This window comes from Aphis gossypii, chromosome 3 (assembly GCF_020184175.1).
Source record: "Aphis gossypii isolate Hap1 chromosome 3, ASM2018417v2, whole genome shotgun sequence".
Taxonomy (NCBI): Eukaryota; Metazoa; Arthropoda; class Insecta; order Hemiptera; family Aphididae; genus Aphis; species Aphis gossypii.
The window spans coordinates 42714388-42730789 of record NC_065532.1 but is presented as its reverse complement, the minus strand read 5'-3'; the positions used below and the strand labels follow the sequence as shown (position 1 = coordinate 42730789).

The following is a 16402-nucleotide window of genomic DNA, read 5'->3' as shown; positions in this document are numbered from 1 at the left end:
ATAACCTTCACAGTTACTTAATTATAATATATTATATCATTAAAATAGGTGATAAATGTAAAATTAAGGTTGTCTCAAATGTAATATAATTTAATCATATATTTAGATAATCAAAAGATATTTATAAATTTTTCTATAAAATAGTGAAACTGACTGATCACAACACGTCGCGTAAGTTATATTCAATATTTTATTTTATAATATTTTATATTATAAATGCATTATTTTAATGACCAATTAATCAAAATTTATGTTTTTAAGAATAAATACAATCTTGAAATAGATAAAATATAACTATACCTACTACAATTTTTATTTATATTCTTTTCGAGTATTTTATACCAAACGCTTCTAGTGCTATTACATTTCACTCAGTTACATTTTATACTACTTATTAATAAAACAGTAGGTATTCAATATTGTTATGTTTATGTGTTGTATGATTAAATCAAAGTATAGAATATTTATTAGTATTTCATAATATTATCATTTATGTTACCTACCTATATAATATTATATAATAATATTACGAATATGTGTGCTTGAGTTTTGTTTTTTATTAATATTATTATAGATTCTGAGTATGAAACTATGATAACGCTATAGTTACACTTTTTATTTATAATATGTAAAAAATGACAAAAAAAATACAAAATATACAAAATTTAAAATATTAAACGTTTGTACATCATTAGTAAATATATTTACTACAAAAATTTAACTAAGTAGTATACTGAAACGGTACACAGCAGTTTCGAGTATAGCGTACAAGCGTATTATCTACGCTTGCCCTTATAATATCATCCACTTGTAATATGTAAAATTATGATGTATATTATAATATATAATATATTTATATATTAATGTCTGAATCCGATTTAACTACAGTGAATTATAAATAAACAAATGCATATATATCTATATCAAATATAATGAGTAAAATAATTTGTAATATTACAAAACTTAAGCACTATTTTCTTAACCCCGATTTAGTAACTCAATTACTCAATTTAGATTATCCCATGCATACACGACACTGGTAGCCATGAAATATTTGTGTTGTGTTCAAAATTTGGTATTGCATAAGTGTCTGGAACCAATTTAGGAGTATTTTATTGAATTTTTAAATCATAAAAAAAAAAACTGGTATTTCTACTGGGATCGTCACATTGAGACAAAAGATCAACGCTTTTTTTCCGGTTCTCCCACCATAACATTAACCGATCACATGAAGATAGGATGAAGGTCTAACTGTCTGCATATAGGTGCTGACTAGCCGAAAAGGCTGCGACTTGAATAACTGACGTCCTATGAATAGCCAAGTGAATCAAGAGAGTATGAACGAGTGTAATTCGTAACAGAATGTCGATCTAATAAAATTAGATAACTATTGAATAATATATTATACTTTGAATTTGGTTTTGTATTTTATCATCACTTCTCACAAAGCACAAATTTTGAGCATAAAACAACGAACAACGACCGGATTGAAGTCATAGCAGTAGATGTTAAATTAATTCCCTGCATAAAGATCACCTAGTCTGAAAAAGAGTAAGTTATGTCTTTTTAAGTTTATCCGTACTTCGTATTATTGCTTATAAGTCATATTTATATTTAATTTATTTAGCTAATTAACAATAGGAGTGTTTTATCGGTTAGCCAAAATATTTTTAAGTCAGAATTACGTAACACGTGTCTGGTACACAAAATAAGATCGTGTGAGAAAAAAATGACAAGTCAGGAAGCATAGTTATGCAACAAGCTACCATTTCGCTCGCCGCTTCACTATTGGCGATATTATAACAATAAAAGACGCTGACCGGTCGTCGTATACGCACCGACATCGTCGTCGCCGCGTTATATTAATGATATAGTATGTCTATCGAATATTTTATCAAAATTTACATGAAAATACAGTTCGCAGTATAAATATAAATTTCGAATGTAGCCCACAAGTTATAGAAGGTTGAACACGCTTGCCATAAATGATAAGGGTATTTTTATCAAGATTGTAAATTTTTAATCGCATGTTTTATGATTTCTATGAACTTGACTTTTGATTTTAATTACTTACGTCATTATTATTCTAATTAATTTTGTTTAACAATCGGAAGGATACATCGACAGTTGAAGCAATTACTATTATACAAATATAAGAATTTAATATCTACATTTTAAAAAACCTAATGTATACGGTTTGAGTTATTATAAATTAGCTTATTTATACTACGTATATACACAAAATTTTATCTAAGATTTTTTATTAACGATTTATTTATTTCAAGGAAGTATATAAAGTGTACACAAATAATCAAAAATCCTAGAGAATCTTTTTTATGTATTATATGATTATACTGAGACCAGTTGTGTATGAACTTTTTGAGTTAGAAGTAAATAAAAATTATTGTTACCTATAATATATTAAATAATAATATATGTTTTTTGTTTTAAGTAACAATTAATATTTAACTTTAATAAATTATTTAAACAGACATTATTAATATGCTCACTGATAAGTTTTTTCAATTCCTTGCATTATGAAATTTTCCCATTAAAACACACATAATAATTGTGTGTATAATATAACGTACGATAAATGAATTTAATTATTATCAAGATCATTTTTTTTTTTTAATTACATGTATGGTTTCAATAAACTTGACTTGAGATTTTTATTTTTTTAGTTATGTCATTGTTATAATAATAGTTTTTTTGCTGAACGGGATGAAGTATCGATAGCTTAGAGTCTAAGCTTTAGACCATTAGTGTAGTATAAATATAAATAAAAGGTTAATTTTTGTTTAAAAACGTTTTCTTTATTTTTACCGAGCCATAAATAATAGTATAATAACATATATTATATATATATAACTTATTTTAATTTACACGTATATAGTTTATATTTTTACTATTTTTTTTACTTATTCTTATTCTTTTATTATTATATTTAATGACGATAAAAATATTTTTAACCAATTTTTAGCGATTTAATATTAATACTATTTATTTAATTTTGCTATTGACAGTCCAAAGTCTGTATTAAATGGTAAAGAAAATAATGTACTGACATCGGACGCAATTAGTATAGTTGTTAAATATTATGGGGTGGTCGAAATTGGTATGAAAAAGGGATGTTAGATGCAATTCATGTGCACCGGTTTAAAAACAATCGCACTTAGGAAATTCACGGACCATAAATGTTAAGGTTATCTTTACTTTTTATAAACTAAAAACAATCAAATACAATTTACGTCCCTATAATTACCTAATAAATAACAACTACAAACTTATTAAAAAACATTTTATATCGTAATATTATGATTATTTACAAAAGGGCATAATAATATATTGATTACCCCAATTTTATATCTATTCAGCCTGCTACTACTTATAATATCTGCATATAGATTCCGACGGACACTATTTCTATAGGGGAGAACAGCAGTTGTCCGAAAATTGATAACAGCTCTGACCAAAAAATGGTGGCGTCGAATCTATTGCCTACATCGAAACTTTAAAAACATTTGTTAAAACAATTATTGTTTCTTTTAGTGGTATCACTAGTTTGAAACTTTAAAATAAAAGAATTAATATACCACGAATTAAGATATACCTTAATTCGTATTAATCGTATATCTTAATTCGTGTAATATACTATTATGCTATTTATATTATGGTTATTGCCTTATTGGTAACCCGATTTTCATTCACTAATCACTTATGTCTTATTAATAGCTGACAAAATAGATCTATTTTAATTTAATAATACGACCATTAAATAGATTAAATTTAACTATTTATATTCCTTAATACAACTACACTGTATAAAGACATACTATTATAATATAATATAATATCCTAATAATTTGAAATATTAATAAATCTAATATGAAAGTGGTCTCTACTTCTCTCTCTCTCTAGTTTAGACACTATAGACGTATTTCCTGTGACATATTTTGTCGTATAGTCGACTATTATTACTCGTATAGTCGTATGGGCTGATCACTCGCTCTGATGCACTACACAATTAAATGTAAGTTTTTTCTATAGAACCCCCTCCCCCATCACGTTTGTATATATATATTTGATTATATATAATGTTATATAATATATATATTAATAAAAACTTAAAAGTATAAAATAATAAAAACCTAACCGGTGGAATCGACGTGTAAATATATTATAGACAGTAGGCGGTGGAGTTAATACAAAAATATTTCTTAAACGGGTAGTTTTGGCAGAGTCAATAATTCCCCTAGTAAGAGACATACCTAATGCACATTTTAACTATTTTAGATCTAACATGGATGCAACGAATAAAGAAGAAAAACAACACAATCCTAGATCAGAAGCTAACATACTTGGAATAATTACATTTAGGTAAACATAACAATTTATAATAATACACCAATTATACCTTTTAATTATTTGATCATCATGAAAAGGAAATTAAAAAAATAATAATAATAATTAAATAAACTTCATAATATATAAGTATACTACACAGACTAGATAGTGTTTTATTTTATTTTTTTCACGATGTATTTGTTACCTGAGTAATTATCAACAATTAATTCCATTTTTTGATAATTGAAAGCTTTGTTAAAAATCTAGAAATAAAAATTCATTAAACTTTGATATTTTGTTAAACTATAAAATATTATAGATTACTTTAGATTAGAGAAATAATTTTTTATACTGCAGGAAAAGCTTAGAAAATATATTATCAATAATATAAAATTGATGGTAATATTATTTTATAATTATTATAATGAGTACACATAACAAAACTATTTATAAAAATTCAAAATACCTACCATTATATTTAAGACTTTAAGAGAAACTAAATTATTTTAAAAACCATAATCTTATTGTACTATTATTTTAAATGTTGTTAGTACAGGACATAATCAGTAATAAATTTATACTAACTTACAATTGAAATTAAAACTATATTATACTGTTATGTGACGATATAAGTAATTTAATTCATTTTACCTTTTCAAGTTGGATTTTTGAAATTGTCAAAAAAGGATTAAAACAAGATTTAAATTTCATCGATTTATACAAAAATTTGAATGAAGACTCTTCAGAGTTATTGGGAAACAAATTACAAAAGTATCTAATTATTTATTGTATGTATAAAATAGTAAATATATTGTACTAAGTGATTTTTTAATTCTAGACTATGGAATAATGAGTTGATAAACTCTGAGAAAAAAAACCAAAAGCCAAGTTTTTTGAATACGTTATTTAAAATGTTTGGATCAACATTCATGTTTTGGGGAATTTATATAACAATAATGGAAATTATTTTGAGGTCAATTTAAAGTAATAACTTAATACATAAAAACTGCATAAAACAATTAATACAAAACGGTTGACAATATAAGAACAATGTGTATTCGTAAATTTACATTATAATGAAAAATCAAAATTAACTTTAACATAGTATTTTTCGAACAATAATTGTAATACATTTTTTTTCTTTGAACAGCTTAAGCATAGCAATTATTGTTGGACATATTATTGCACATTTTGAAACTAATCTAGCAGATAACTCAAACGGGATATATTTATTGATTGGTTTAGTCATAGTTCTAGTTTTAAGGATAATTGTTTTTTGTGGTCACGATATGGTAACTGCACATCTCGGTATGAAAATTAGGATAGCAACGTGTAATCTAATTTACAAGAAGGTATACATCCCATATAACGTTTGTATTTCACCTATTATGTCTTATTACACATAAAATTACAATAATATTATATACTATGTTATTTAAGGCACTTCGACTCAAAGTAAATGATTTGGATCAAACCTCTAATGGTCAAATATTAAACTTAATTTCAAACGATGTAAATCGATTTGATGAGTCGATTGTATGTTTACCATTTTTATGGATTGGGCCAATAGAAGCAGCTGTAGTGACGTACTTCATGTGGCAAGAAGTTAGTGTGTCATCATTACTTGGTATAGCCACATTGATTATGTTCATACCATTACAATGTAAATATAGTATAGAATAATAGTGATAAAATAATATCTATTACTAAAATTTATTTTAATTGATCTTTAAGTATGGTTAGGATCAAAAATATCTGAGATTCGATTAACAACTGCCAAAAAAACGGACGAGAGAGTTAATCTAATGAACGAAATAATTTCGGCTTTACAAATGATAAAAATGTATACGTGGGAATCATTTTTTGACAGTATTGCAAAATATTCTAGAAAGTAAGAAATAATAATAAATATACAATAAATATCAATAAGTTAAAATAATCATATTATTTTAATTTATAGAAAAGAAATCAAAGCGATTAAAAAATCATCGTATATCAATAGAATTTTATCTGCGTTTTTTTATTTTAACACGAGATTAGTATTGTTTGTGACTCTATTCACATACATATTACTTGGAAATTATATAACTGCATCAAAAGTAAATATTTTGTAAAAAAGAAATTTCAATTTAATATTAAATTTTTATAACTGGTTGTAGGTATTTATAATAACTTCGTATTATGACATTTTGAAAAGAGGATTGATAGTAACTATTCCAGTGGCCATAAGTTCAGGTGCTGAATTACTAGTTACAGTTAAAAGAATCGAGGTGTGTAAATTTTTTATATTTTAATTAAAATAATTGACAGAAAATTGTTTAGGATTTTCTTTTAAAAGAAGAAAAAAATAGACAACCAAACAACTTTATGAAAGCAACAGCTGGTACTACAAACAAAACTATTAATGAGAAGATTAACGATGAAAATGGCACTGAACAGTTAAGTCGTTTCGGAGTAACATTTATTAATGTTTCTGCCAAGTGGACAGCCTCTCAAGCAAACAACACTTTAGAAAATATACATTTAATCATAAAACCCAATCGATTAGTTGCAATAGTTGGTCAAGTTGGAGCCGGGAAAGTATAACATAATATATAACAATGAATGTTTTCCAAAGATTGTATTCTACACATAAATTTTCTTTTCATAGAGTTCATTATTACAAGCCATTCTATAAGAATTACCACTAATAAAAGGCAGTATATCTGTACGTGGAGTAGTATCATACGCGTCGCAAGAACCGTGGTTATTTGCAGGTTCCGTTAAACAAAATATTTTATTTGGATCTCCTATGGACAAAAAACGATATGATAAAGTAAATCCATTATAATATGTTCTATTATAGATTACAGATTTAGCTTGCGCCTAAATTATAATATATTATATATATATATCAATACTAATTGGCGTGATAAGTGACATTGCACCCAAGATTATAGTTTATTATTACAATTATATTACCTAAAAAGAAATGGTTAAATTGCACTTGAGTTAAAAATAGATAATGGTCAAACTGCACTTGGGATCAAAAGAGTATTTCAACAAAAATATCACGCAGTTGAAGGGGTTAAACATTAAGAAAACACTCGTTCGACTATTAGCTTTTTTAAACCTAAGTGCAATTAAACTAAAAAAAGTGCAATTCAATTATACCCGTTGAACCCACCAACCCAACCACCCGCCAATCAAGCCAGCAATATAGATCAGCGGTCTATACTCGACACACACGCATACACAAATACACTTTATCGGTTTTATTAATGTATTTTTTTTCCCCGTAATTACTATACTTATATACTATCTTTATTTAATATTTATAATGGTCATCGTAAATTATTATATAATATGTTGAAATCACGTTGAAATTTTGCGATGGCCTATATTATATTATTATAATAGGTATAAGTTCTTATATAGTTAGATTTCTGTAAAACCTCCGTCGTGACTTCTGCTCCATCCTCAACGATATGTTAGGTTATAACGTGACTTATATATATAGACAATATAATTCAATTTAACATTAAATAACTTTTTAATTGAGATAGGTTATAGAAGTGTGTGCTTTAAAGCTAGACTTGGAGCAGTTTTCTCATGGTGATAGAACAATTGTTGGTGAGAAGGGCATTTCTCTTAGTGGTGGTCAAAAATCAAGAATAAATTTAGCAAGGTAGGTATTATAAGCAATAATGTATTTCATAATAAACATGGTAGATAGATTAACCATAGATTTACAATTGTTTCAATTACAGCTATTGTCTAGTTATCTTTTTTACAAAGTAAAATGTACTCAACCAAATTGTAAAAGAAGTGAATGATATGATAAAATTCATTCTGTAACCGTTAAACTTGGTGTACCTATATTAAATATTTGATATCGTTGATATAATTGTACATTTTTAAACAAATTTCAAATATTAAAATTAAATTAAATTATAGTATTGCCTTTAATAGCTTTTTCATAAATATAATAATTTTGTAAATAGTAATAATTCAAAATATCCTACATTAGGGCAATATACAAACAAGCAGATATTTATTTATTGGATGATCCTTTATCAGCAGTAGACACAGAAGTGGGAAAACATTTATTTGAAAAATGCATAAATGGTAACGTTAAACGGTAATTAAATTGAATTTTAAAATTTTACGATTTCTGTTTTTTTACTTTATAGATTATCTTAAAGAAAAGACATGCATACTCATAACTCATCAAATACAATACTTAATAAATGTAGAGCATATTGTCATAATGGAAAACGTAATTATAAAAAAAAACTTAATCATTCAACAGACAGTTGTTTAAGAATTTGTTTCATAAGTCAATCGTTATTTTTATAAGGCAAAAATATTGGCAGAAGGTTCATATAAACAACTGCGGGAATCAGGTTCATACTTCACAAAAAATATTGAATATTCATCAGAAACGTCAATTTTAAGTAATGTGATTGATAAAACCAGTGCCGATATCGTAGTAAAATATTCTACGAATGAAGGCTCTCAAAAGCAAAATTTAAATCCAGTCACTTCATCTATAAAAGAAATCAAAACAATTAATAAAGAACACACGTCGCAACTGGTTGAATTAGTGGAAACGCATTCTACTAAAAATAATGCGTTGGGTGTTTTTTTTAAGTATATTTTTTCGGGTGGAAACTATTTTAAAGTATTAGCTTTAATTTCGTTTTGCATTCTCACACAAGTACTATCGTCAGGTGCAGATTACTGGATAACTGATTGGTAAAGTTTTAAACATTCAATAAATACATCTTTGCAGTAGAATATTGGTAAAAAATATGTGATTTGTTTAGGATTCATTTGGAAGAAAACGTTTTTCAAACGATAAATTCTTCGAAGTCAATCAATTCATCTGCAACCGTTTTATCTGATGAATTATTAACATCGTTTAGTGCATCGAGAAAATCATGTATTATCATTTTTGTTGTGCTGACATTCTCGATTATAATTACTGCAGTAGTCCAATCCACTTTATTTGTATCCGTATGTACTGAGGCATCTATGTCTTTGCATAACCGTATGTTCATTTCAATAACTAGAGCAACAATGGATTTTCTGAGTAAAACACCAACGGGTAATAAAATAACTTACCATTATCTTTTTTTTTAATTCTATAAAATAAAAATCAATTTATATTATTATGTCAGGGCGTATTCTCAATAGATTTTCAAAAGATTTAGGTCTTGTCGATGAAATGTTACCTTCTATATTAGTTCGTTTTTTACAAGTATGCTTTTTCTTTTATACATTTTCAGTACCTATATCCTGATTCATATTTATATTTGTTATTTTCATAATATTATATTTTATTAGATTGGAATGAGTACGATAGGAATAGTAACAGTAATTGGAATTGTAAATCCCTATTTGATACTACCGTCAATTGTTTTTGTAATATTTTTTTTAAAAATAAAAAAATATTTTATGAAAACAATTCAAAATATAACACGTTTAGAAGGTGTTGGTGAGTATATATTTTATGTATTTTATTAAACATTTAATGTAATCAAACTTTCACTCATAATTTACTTATTTAATGTCAAGCACGAAGTCCTATGTACACTCATGTTACTTCATCGCTTCAAGGATTAGCAACAATAAGAGCGTTTAATGTAGAAGAAACTCTAATCCAAGAGTTTACCATCCATCAAGTGAGTAAAAATAATTAAATTTATTATTGAATAGTTTTCTTAATACACTATTGCAATAAATATATAACAACGATTTCAGGATTTACATTCATCGGCTTGGTATTTGTTTGTGGCTTTAAATAGGGCGTTTGGTTTTTGGTTGAATATGGGTGGCATGATCTATACAAGTATTGTTATATTTTCTCTTTTACTGCTTAGCAATGGTAAGTAAATAAAATATAAATTTTTATTTAAAATTTAATTACCGTATAAACTAGTCATTCTATTTTACATTTATAACAACGATGAGATGATAAAACAGGTCTCCTCTTTTCCAACTTTTATTTTAGCAGGAAATGGAAGATATGTTGGACTGACTATCACACAAGTAATCGTATTGTCAGGTTTGTTTCAATGGGTAATGAGGGTTGCAACAGACTTGGAAAACCAAATGACGTCAGTAGAAAGAGTTTTAGAATATTCAGATGTTCCACAAGAATCAGCTTTTGAAACAAATCCCGGTAAAAACTGTTTAATAGCATAATCAGAAAGCCCATGTACATACAGTATAATATTATAATATGTGTGAATAACAAAATAATAATAATAATAATAAATTTGTTTTAAAAAATTATTGAATATAATTTATTTTTTAGATAAATTACCTCCAATAGACTGGCCGAGCCATGGCCAAATTATTTTCAAAAGATTTTATTTACGTTATGCTTGCGACGCGACATTAGTTTTAAATAATCTCAACATCAACATTGAAGGAGCCGAAAAAGTAATATTATTAAATTTCAATAATTTAAAATTAAATTATTTTACTGCATATTATACAAATCAATTTTTAACGCATGATAAACTACTATGTATATAATTAAGTTTACTGTAGATTAAACTTTTTTGAATGAAATTTGTGCACGTCTACTTATAATACGAATAGAACTTACTGAAATGTGATGAGTTTTATACACTAAATAATTTCTGAATTAGAAATTTCTAAAATTTAAATTTCCTACTTTACTCGTATATATTACATAGAATACGGGATATAATTTTACTTTATAGCTACTGGTTGTAGGTTTCTTTTTATAACAGATTAACACGTCATATTTAATACGAAAGAACTTATACTATTCAGTTTCACTCCACTCTTATTCCAAACCATCTTGTGATGGTTATTAGTTAAATTATTTTCCAGAATTATGATTCAGTATTTTTAATTTTACAATAAATGTACCTTTACCTATATTATATTATCTTAATAAGTTTCCTTTTGATGTCTCATTCCTAATATTTCCTAAATAAATTCACATCCTGTTCACCTGAGATATAGGGTACTTATTTAAAAAGAGTACATTTATAATATTATTGAATACATGATTTTACTAAATTTTTAATTGAAATTTAACTTTATAAAAATATTAAAAATATAAAAGCACCAAGCGCGATTTGTATAGACATTTTCAATTCAAATTTGGACAAAATTAGTTTTATAAATTTAAAAAAAAAAACTATAATAGTTAAATATTCTAGTTCATCGCTACCAAGTATTTAATTTACGTCAACTACATTTCACTAAGTTAATTAGTATAAAATATCATACATTTTATTAATATTTTATATTCATAGAAACATATTAAATAGCATGCATATTTGTAATAATTAAAGTTGTGTTTTTTTAGATTGGAATCGTTGGAAGAACTGGTGCAGGAAAATCATCGTTGATTTCAGCTTTGTTTAGATTAGCTTTTAATGAAGGTCAAGTCTTCATTGATGATATAGAAATTCACGAATTGGGATTACATGACTTGCGATCCAAAATGTCCATAATACCTCAAGAACCACTTTTATTTTCAGGAACAATAAGAAACAATTTAGATCCATTTAATGAATACCCAGATCATATTCTTTGGAAATCATTAGATGAAGTAAAATTATTATTATTATATTACCGCGCAAAAGTGTATAATATAATATATTATTAATTAATATACTTACATTACTAATATTTAAAGGTAGAACTCAAAAACGTTGTAGAAGATTTGTCTGATGGCCTAAATTCGAAAATATCAGAAGGTGGATCTAATTTCAGTGTTGGACAAAGACAATTAGTATGTTTGGCTAGAGCAATTATACGAAATAATAAAATACTCGTGTTAGACGAAGCCACTGCAAATGTTGATGCACAGTAAATAATCTAATTCAAAAATATTACAAATTGTAAATTATTTATAACTATTAAAGTTATGTTCCTTATTTCTACTTTTAGAACCGACTCTTTAATTCAAAACACTATTAGAAATAAATTTCGCGAGTGTACAGTGTTAACGATTGCTCATCGGTTGAATACAGTGATTGATTCTGACAAAATACTTGTAATGAATGCTGGCACGGTTGTCGAATTTGATCATCCATATATTCTATTGAAAAATAAAGATGGATATTTCCACAAATTAGTTGAACAAACTGGACAAAGCACTGCTCAATCATTAATGACTTTGGCTTATGAAGTATTTATCATTCATATATTTATTTTCACTTAGAAGGGTATTTCACTTTACAAATATATATTTTTAATAATTTTTAAAGAGTTACTGTAAAGGACAGATGCCAAACGGACAACAATTGTCAAGTATTAACGAAGACGAAGATTAAATCAAATTATGAATATTTTACAGTAATTTTTGTATAATCTAATAGATATTAGATAATGATTGTATATTTAGGTGAATTAAACATTTAAAAAATTGTTTTTTATGTATTTAATAAGAAGTTGGAATTTGTGAGTTTGTTGTTTTAGATTCTGAGTGAAGTGATGAATTATACACATTTTACAATGTTTTTTTTTTGTGCCTATACACCATAACTTGTCGAAAGAATGCTTCAATTTAAAACTACAGGGGTGATATCTGAAGTAAACATAATGATAATTGATCACGCGACATTTTGGAAAATAATTAAAAAATAAAATATCTGCACGAAATTTAAAATATTAAAATTTGTGCTACATTATTAGTAAACATACCTCTTACAAATTTTGAATAATGAATTATCTCGTTAATACCACGATGACACGGTATACAGCAGTCGCGAGTACAAAGTACAATCGTATTCTTTATATTTGTTACCATATCAACCAGCCTTAACATGTAACATTTTAAATTACGTATATTATAAAGTATAATTTATAATATATGTTTATAACTTTATAATAAGTTGTATATCTTAATTGATATGTAGGATAAATCTATGATATAACAGTGAATTAAAAATAAATAAACGCATAATCTATATAAAATATAATCGGTTCAATAAGCGGAGCATTAGGTTAAAATATTATTAAAAGTCAGAATTACGTAACAAGTGTCTAGTAAGTAGTAGTCTGGCACATAGAAAAAATCACGTGATCTAAATATAACAAATTGTGTAACAATAAAGTATCTCCTCGCTCACCGCATCACTACTTGCGATTTGGTGACGCAAAGCGCTGACGGTCATCGTGTACGCACCGAAATCGACCACGTCCGCCACTTTTTATATTATTATTTATTTAAAATGTAAATAAAAAATACAATAGAGTAATTGGTGGTGGTTAATTATTATGAAATCAGGTTAGGTTAATACAAACGTCTACAAAATGAAATGAAAAATAAGTATCGTGGTTTCATCGAGAATTTTGAGAAAATTATTAAGATAGTTGGCTGGCGATTTAAGAATATGGAATAGGGTACCTGGATGAATGAGTAGCAAGATTTATCGATATTAAAAGAGCTACGAGTTTGAGGGAGTCGGTTTACCGATTAGAGATTTGGACAGAAATCTGATGTTTTTTGCATGTCTACAACAATCGGTAAGGAATGCGAATTTGTAGTTTTAAATGTTGAAAACTAACTAGCGACTAGCGTGAAAATATTCAGTACTTTAAACACACGATAAGAGTCGTAAATTCGATTAGTATTATTAATATTATTATATTATATGATATAATATGTCTACTGAATATTTTATCAAAATAAACAGGTACATACGGCTCGCAGTATGAAATATATAACTTTCGATTGTAGCCCACAAGTTATTAAAGGTTGAGCACTCTTACCATAAATGATAAGCATATTCTTATCGAGATTGTAATTTTTTTAATGGTATGTAATATGTATTATGATTTCTATAAACTTGACATTTGATTTTTAATACTTACGTCATTATTATTCTACAGTTATATTTACTGATTGGAAGGATGTATAGACAGCTGATGTCATTTCTAATATATAAATATAAGAATTTAATATTTACAGTTAGTATTTATTTATTATTTACATTTTAAAAACTAATTTATACAGTATAAGTTATTATTAATCGGCTTAATTATATTATTATATATTCTACTTACAATATAATCTATTATTCGGATTAACGATTTTTTATTTCCAGGAAGTATTTAAAATATACAAATAATTACAAAACCGAGAGAAGCTTTTTTATGTATGGTAAGATTATACTGAGGTCAGTTGTACTATAAATATTGTTTAAAATAAATACAAAATGTAAGTTCAGTCGCAGTGGCAAACCCAGGGGGGTGGACCCAAATGTCTGGACCCCCCCCCTTGGCTCATGCAATAGTATTTATTTTTATTTTATATTTTTAAAATTACCCAGAAAACAGAAAAATAATATATAATAAATAAAAAAATTTTCTGGACCCCCCTCCTTGAATAAATCCCGGTTGCGCCACTGGTTCATTGAAATTTATTGAAGAATGATCTTTATCTATCTCCGTCTCTTTTTAAAAATAATTACTTCTAAATTGATAAACTATTTAACGAATTATTACCATACTATGATAAGGTTCGTAATCTTAGCATTATACCAATTAATCCATTATTTTGCCTAAATTTATACCATACAACATTTTAATCATTAAAATTTAATGAATTATCAACAAAAAAAAAATCAGTGTTTCTACCCGTGTCGCCAAATTGAAACAAATAGGTACAGCGTTTTCCCTTTGACTCTCCCACTATAAGATTAACTGAACACATGAATAGTAGGATGAAGGTCAAACTTAATATATGCATAGGTACTGATTTGCAAAAATACATCTTGACTTACCGATGTTCTATGAATAAGTAACCAAGTGAATCAAGAGAACATGAACAAGTGTAATTCGTAACAGTATATTATGGATCTAATAAAATCAAATAATTATTAAATAGATAATTAATAAATTAAATTCTGATTTTGGTTCTGTGTTTTATCATCACTTTTCACAAAACATAAATTTTGAGCGTACAACAACGAACAACGACCGGATTGAAGTCATAACAGTCGATGTTTAATTAATTACCTGCATAAGAATCACATATAGTCAGAAAAAAAGTAAGTTATGTCTAGGGCCTGGAACTTGATACATTTGAGTCTTTTTTTCTAATGCTCACATTTAATACTCGTCTATACAGAAATGTAATTAGTATAGAATTTAATGGTACAATTTTTATTTTGCATTTTTTGAATTTTTAGAGAATTTTATGCTTAACCGTCGTTTTTTAGTATTTTTGATGCATTTTATTCATTTTAGTACTTTTTTTACATATATTTGCATTTTTCTTGTTAAAAGTTACATTTTAATGTAACATATGCAGATTCTATTAGCTTGTAGATTATCAACGTTCATTATTTTTTTTTTTTTTGTCGTGATCTACGATTATTTAATAATCTGTAGTATTTAAAAGTAGTATTTTTTAATATATAGTTTTATTTAGTTAAATACTCGTAAAAATAATTTTATAATAAATAATAAAATAATAATATAATATAATAGTTTTAATATTTTAATTTTTGTATCAAAACAATACCTATTTATCAATTTTTACAGTAAACTATACATTTTTATTATCATTTTTTAAATTTTTTATGTCATTTTATGCATTTTATTTTGTGCATTTTTATATATTTTTAGATCATTAATTAATAGAACAAAATTAAAAACAAGGGTAGTATGGTATACTCATAAATTTATTGTGAAACTATTGTTAAGATTGTTAGCTGGTGATATAGGAATATGGAATAGAGCACGTGAATGAATAAAACGGCAAAATTTATTGAAATTATAACAGCTACGGGTGCGAGGAAGTAGGTTTACTGATTATCAATATGGACAGAAATTGTTGCATTTCTGTGATCGATAAGACTTAGAGATTTGACGATCCGTGCTTACTCTCTAAACACTATTATTAACTCATAAACAAGTGTTATAACATGGGTCGTTAATTTAGAGACTATTTGATTTATTAGTAATTAAAAGCCAGTAATAAAATATGCTATATTTTTTTAGCAACAATTAATCCTACAATTCTATAATGGTAAATTATTTAACTATTACTATTACGATGATAAGATTCGTAATT

The 16402-nt window shown here is 26.1% G+C and overlaps 1 protein-coding gene across 1 annotated transcript; it reads left to right on the top strand.

Annotated features, from left to right (window-relative positions):
• Positions 1–1200: 1200 nt before the first annotated feature.
• LOC114128839 (ATP-binding cassette sub-family C member 4-like) lies at positions 1201–12827 on the top strand. Its single transcript, XM_050203369.1, is given in 26 exon segments — positions 1201–1551; positions 4297–4380; positions 5008–5118; positions 5186–5320; positions 5498–5699; positions 5788–6010; positions 6082–6238; positions 6308–6446; positions 6507–6617; positions 6670–6927; positions 6998–7162; positions 7893–8014; positions 8357–8454; positions 8520–8605; positions 8687–9084; positions 9156–9436; positions 9510–9589; positions 9676–9826; positions 9907–10013; positions 10093–10216; positions 10343–10513; positions 10649–10776; positions 11681–11926; positions 12014–12186; positions 12268–12508; positions 12588–12827. Coding segments are annotated over 25 exon segments (4050 nt in total). The 5' UTR covers positions 1201–1551; positions 4297–4303; the 3' UTR covers positions 12654–12827.
• Positions 12828–16402: the final 3575 nt, after the last annotated feature.